The following is a 6,156-nucleotide window of genomic DNA, read 5'->3' on the forward strand; positions in this document are numbered from 1 at the left end:
TGCGAATTCTATACAGGACCGAAGACCCACAAAATAAGATGTGTTTGCACTTGCTCTGTCTGACCCAGGCTGCTGGCCCTAAGATGAGAAATGTTCCCTCAGAAGGGACGGTGTCATTTGAAGATGTGGCTGTGAACTTCACGTGGCAGGGTGGCGGTACCTGAGTGAAGCTCAGAGGACCCTGTACCGGGATGTGATGCTGGAACCTGCAATCACCTGGTGTCCCTAGGTGAGGAAGCTCCAGTGTAACACTCTAGTGCAATGCTGTCTTCTGCACTGATAAGTGTGCACTTGCTTATGAAACTGAGTGTTGGTGAGGTTGAACATGGCAGGCAGTGTACATTGTGGGTGTTTCGGTTTTCCTTTGGAAAGATTCAGATTGGCCTCTTTTGCACAGCTCTTCACACTGCCTTTGTTAGTTTTCAAAGACTGAAGTTGAACTTGATTGAAGACCCTCACTGTTTCTCATCACAGGGCACTGTGTTACCGATCCTGAGGAGAGCATCAGGTCGGAGCAGGGATTACAGCCGTGGACTGTGGATGATCCCCCAAACCAGGACCTCTCAGGTCAGTCAGTGCTTGCCAGGCCGGAGCGACTGAGAGGAGGCTGGGAATGTGGCCAGTGATATTGGCCACACTGAGGTGCTTTTCCAGTGTCCAATCTTGGAGAGTGTGTCTGCATATATCAAACTGATTCTTTATTCAGTTTCCAAATATTACTCTCTTGTGAATTTGTCCTGCTCTTTAATAATGGTTGTCTATATTCTTAAACCAGTATGCAGTCCCTGATACATGGGGATGATTCTGCAGTAATCACATATCTCTATTCTCTCTCTTAGTGTATTCTCATAGACTGTTTTCTTTAGGTTCCTGTTGAGGAATTTTTTTATTCTTTCCGTATGTTTATGGGAAGTTTAGCCGGTGGTAAATTTTCTGAGAGGGGAGAGCAACAGTACTCACAGAAATGATGTTTACATTCTGAAGTTATACACTCTGTGAGGAAAGAATATGTAATAAATACATTTATTAATAGAGAGGTAAAGCCACAGAGGATGTTTGACCAGCATGAGTGAAACAAAGTGGAGGATGTTGTTTTTGTGTGTGCTCCATACGCATCATTATAGAGATTAATTCTTTTCTTTCAGAGCTCAGGTGAGGTGAATGGGTTGCACTGACATGTCATATCTATAGTTCCTCTGCAGTCTGGGATAGCGGCTATGTATTGCTATTGGAGATGTCACTGAGCAGGTGACTAACTCAAAGGGGATAGAAGGCGTTGACTGGAGAGTTATTTAGAACATGAGTAATGTTTCAGGGGCAAGCCTTGTGACCACCCTCATAGTAATTGTGAGGCTGGGGAGGACCCAGAATTGTTCAGCTTTGGAAGGGATGTTCTGTGACATGGGAGGGGGAACCTGAGGTGGTGATTTCTAAAGCCATGGCACCAAGAGTTTCAGGTTGGGGGCTCATACCTTGAGGAGCAGTGTGACCTGTGCAATTCCACCTTCTCGTGGGAATCATTGGGGGGAAAGTAAAGGAATCTACGACAGTGTGATGTAGCTGAGAGTCACACATGACATAGAAACTGGAGCTGCTATGAACAAAGCAGAAACACAGGTTTCAGGGAGTGCGTTGAGAACACCAGGGTGTTGCTCTCAGAAGGATGTGAGAAAAGACTTTAATGCTGATAGCACAGGATGGATGCAGAACTTTTTCCCTATCGCTTAGCAGGAATGTGGGACACAATGATGAGGCGGAGTTTGCTGCATGTATTAGGATTCTGAGCCTTAATGTGAAATGATATTTAAATATGAACTGACTGGTCTCTCCCGTGGAGGGAAGCACATGCCTCTGAGAACCTCTGCAGGTGACCGTGGCCTGGGCCAGAGTCGAAAGAAGAACTAAGGAAATGGAGAAGCAGAGTCCTTGTGTCTCAGCAGGCCTCTTGCTTAAAGTGCCTGGGCAATGACTGGGTCTCTCAGTCCACAGGTTTCTGGGAAAGCCATGGCCTCTGCAGGGCTTGGTTATTCAGAAAGTACCCTCAAGAGTTGCACAGGGTCAGTCTAAGAAAGAAAGTGTGTAGGATCTATGTTGGGTGAAATGCTTCTGGTTGAAATGGACAACTCTAGTTAAAAGACTGTATGTACCAAATATTTATGATTTTATAAAACCATTGTGAAATTAGATTTACTGCTTTGTTATCCTGGTTGGGCATTAGAAAATCTGTTAATTGGGGCCTCCCCGGAGGCCTAGGGATTAAGTCTCTTAGCTCTCACTATTATGGCCTGAGTTTGATCCACAGTGAAGAAGTTCACCGACTTTGGCACAGCAAATCTCTCCAGTCTCACCTGCTGCTCCCCTCAACAGTGTATTTCAGTCAGTCCGCGTGTTCTGGTCAACACACTCCCCTACAGCACGCTCCCCTACAGCACCCCCACTCCTGCACCTCTGGCCTACACCCCAGATCTCCTATGCTAAAGTAAAAAATACCAAAAAATCTATTCTCCCCATTATTTACTATGGGCAAAAAGCATGAATCAGAACATCAATACCTGTAAATTATGTTGTAATATAGGAACTTTCGTGCCGCTTAGTAGTATTCACTCAAAATGCTTACTTTTTAGAGACATGGTCATTTTTATCTCACTTTAGATGTCCATACTGTGGATCACCTGACTCAGGACAGCCCTGCAAATCAGGGCAGACATGTGTGGCAAGTTCTTACCACCAGCAGCAAAATACCATCCAACGAGAGAACTGACTTAATGGAAAAAAGCAATTTGCACTCAATTCATTGTTTGAACCATAGTATCAAAAATGAAAACAATTCAGCGATGATGCGTGAGAACTTTACTATACATAGGGCCATGATGATCCCTGGTGAGCTTCATGAAGGGCATGCTGGAGAGAACGAGGAGGTCTTTAGTAGAATGAGGGAACTCATCAAGTATCCTGAGCACCTTAGTCACCAGGTGATTCAGAACTTTCAACAGCCTTTTGAATTTCGTGAACAAGGAAAAGTCGTGAGTGAAGAAACAGTATTTACACCTAGAGGAGCCCTTCTGGAAGGGATTGTGCGTAAATGCAATGAGTGCAGGGACACCCGTGATGAGGTACCTTTCGTTGTCCGAGACAGAACCCAAGGAAGACAGACTCCCTGCAGTTGTAATGAAAAGGGGAGAGCTGCGGACATGACTCCAGTGCATTTGAATCCTCCTAGGTATGTTGAACATGCGCAGAAGGAATGTTGTGAAAGTGGGGCCAGTCTCAGAAACACATTTCACACCTATCCGCGTGAGAGTACCCAGTTAGGAAAGAATAATTTGGGATATAAGAGATATGGTGAAGCGGCCTCTAAAACCTCTGTTCTGACTGAACATCAGAAAACACAAGCAGACGATCAACCTGATGAGTGTGGGGGCACCGCTGAGATTTCCTTACAGAGGGGATACCAGAGAAATCTCACTGCAGTGAAGTTGTTTGGCTCTAACAATTATGTGAAAACTTACTCATGGAAGACTGCCCTCACTTTACATCCACAGTCTCAAACGGGAGTGAAGTGCTACCCGTGTCAGGCGTGTAAGAAAACTTTCAGGCGGAAATCTGCTTTTAGTGTCCATCAGAGAACTCATACAAGGGATAAATCCTATGAATGTCAGGCGTGCAGCAAAACGTTCTCCTATAAGTCAGTTCTTGTTCTACATGAGAGGACTCACACTGGAGAGAAATGCTATGAATGTGAAGGGTGTGGGAAAGCTTTTTCCAGGAAGTCTCACCTTACTGAGCATCAGAGAATTCACACTGGAGAGAAGCCTTACGAATGTCAAGAGTGTAGGAAGACTTTTATCTTGAAATCATCCCTCAGTAGACATCAGAGAATTCACACTGGAGAGAAACCCTATGAATGTGAAGGGTGTGGGAAAGCTTTTTCCAGTAAGTCATCCCTCAGTCTCCATCAGAGAATTCACACTGGAGAGAAATGCTATGAATGTGAAGGGTGTGGGAAAGCTTTTTCCAGGAAGTCTAACCTTACTGAGCATCAGAGAATTCACACTGGAGAGAAGCCTTACGAATGTCAAGAGTGTAGGAAGACTTTCCTCCGGAAATCATCCCTCAGTCTCCATCAGAGAATTCACACTGAAGAGAAACCTTATGATTGTGAAGGGTGTGGGAAAGCCTTTTCTAGTAAGGCACAACTTATTAGACATCAGAGAATTCACACTGGACAGAAACCCTATGAATGTGAAGGGTGTGGGAAAGCTTTTTCCTGTAAGTATTACCTCAGTGAGCATCAGACAATTCACAGTGGAGAGAAGCCGTATGAATGTCAAGAATGTAGGAAGACTTTTATCTTGAAATCATCCCTCAGTAGACATCAGAGAATTCACACTGGAGAGAAACCCTATGAATGTGAAGGGTGTGGGAAAGCTTTTTCCTGTAAGTATTACCTCAGTGAGCATCAGACAATTCACAGTGGAGAGAAGCCGTATGAATGTCAAGAATGTAGGAAGACTTTTATCTTTAAATCATCCCTCAGGAGACATCAGAGAATTCACACTGGAGAGAAACCCTATGAATGTGAAGGGTGTGGGAAAGCTTTTTCCAGTAAGTCATCCCTCAATCTCCATCAGAGAATTCACACTGGAGAGAAACCCTATGAATGTGAAGGGTGTGGGAAAGCTTTTTCCAGTAAGTGTAACCTCAGTGAGCATCAGAGAATTCATAGTGGAGAGAAATCCTATGAGTGTCAAGAATGTGGGAAGGCTTTCCGCCAGAAATCATCCCTCAGTAAACATAAGAGGAGTCACAGTGGAGAAAAGCCTTATTAGTGTCAAGAGCTTGGGAAAACTTTTTCCAGTAAGCAAGCTCTCACTGGACATCAGAGATGTCACTGGACAAAATCCCTATGATTGTGAAGAGTGGGAAAACTTTTCAGGAAGTCAGCCCTCACTAGGCATGACAAACTCCACACTGGAGGGAAATGCTATGAATGTCAAGAGTGGACAGGCAGGCCTCCCCTGGTGGTGCAGGTGGTTGAGCACAGTGTTGTGAAGCTGTCTGTGGCCTTTGCGGTGGGAGTTAGATTCCCTGGCCGGCCAGGAGCAGCCCCATGGTTTGGCGGACCTCTCCTGTCTGGCCCGCTGCGTGTATTTCAGCATTGTATTTCGGTCAGTCTGCCAGTTCTGTTCCCCGCTCTGTCTCTGGTGCATCCTCTCACCCTCCCACACATCTGGCCTGTACCCTGGTTCTTGTATGCTTGAATAAATAAAAACCTTTTAAAAAATATTCAAACTTAGGAGCTCAAACCACATCATGCAGCTGAGATCAATGGGAACTGACATAGTTTCAATCTTAATTGCGTGGAGTTACCTGGTTCACTCTGTTCTCCGAAGTTCATGCAGTGATGATATCGTTGTTCCTGTTGCTGTTGCTTCTAGTATCCTCTTAAGTTCCTGGGCGCTGCTATGCCTGTCCACAGCAGCTGTCTGTCTACATGGCACACTGCATGTTGCGTGGGTAGGTGATCTCTCTGGGTTTTCTAACTTAGTCGTCACGTTCTGTCTAGTACTCTAAGTCTTTGTGGTGCCCCCCGATGCTGGAATTGCTCACCACCAAAATGTCCTCCTCTAGAAGGAAATGTTGAACTGTGTGCTCTCGGTTATAGGTTGAGGTATGCAGGTGTCTTTACCTACCTTTCATGATGAAGGTTTTTCGGGGCCTCCCTGGTGGCCTCGGGGTTAAGTCTCAGCGCTATTGCCTGCTCTGGCCAGGGTTTCAGCCCTAGCTAGGGAGCTGCCCCACATATGGCCGCAGCAGGCCTCTCCTGTGTCACCCGCTGCTCCCGTTAGCCAGGTATTTCAGTGGTTCTGCCTGTTTGTCACCACACTCAGTATCTGGTGAATCCTCTCACCCCCGAACCTCTGGTCTACACCCCAGTTCTACAAAATAAGGGAATTTTGTTGGAAGATTAATTCTGCATGCAAGATCTGGGGTGCAAGCCGGAGGTATGAGGGGGTGAGAGGGTTCTCCGCAGAGAGAGTGGGGTGCACAACAGGCAGATCTACTGAAATCCACTGCTAAGGGGGGCAGTGGGGACACAGGAGAGGTCTACTGTGACCGTGGGTCACCTCCCTGGCCAGGGATCGAACTCGTGTC

At 46.0% G+C, this 6,156-nt stretch overlaps 1 protein-coding gene across 1 annotated transcript; it reads left to right on the forward strand.

Moving 5' to 3' along the window:
* The first annotated feature begins 211 nt into the window (after positions 1-211).
* Positions 212-4,878, forward strand: LOC129145694 (zinc finger protein 260-like). The gene is made up of 3 exons (XM_054694696.1): positions 212-229; positions 475-567; positions 2,653-4,878. Exon 3 carries the CDS (start codon positions 2,766-2,768, stop codon positions 4,827-4,829), a length of 2,064 nt encoding a protein of 687 aa, XP_054550671.1. The 5' UTR covers positions 212-229; positions 475-567; positions 2,653-2,765; the 3' UTR covers positions 4,830-4,878.
* Positions 4,879-6,156: the final 1,278 nt, after the last annotated feature.

This window comes from Talpa occidentalis, unplaced genomic scaffold (assembly GCF_014898055.3).
Source record: "Talpa occidentalis isolate TD23 unplaced genomic scaffold, MPIMG_talOcc4v2.1 talOcc4.14, whole genome shotgun sequence".
Taxonomy (NCBI): domain Eukaryota; kingdom Metazoa; phylum Chordata; class Mammalia; order Eulipotyphla; family Talpidae; genus Talpa; species Talpa occidentalis.

Coding starts and splice junctions, on each gene's coding strand:
- LOC129145694 (XM_054694696.1), top strand. CDS start 2,766: ATGGAAAAAAGCAATTTGCACTCAATTCATTGTTTGAACCATAGTATC.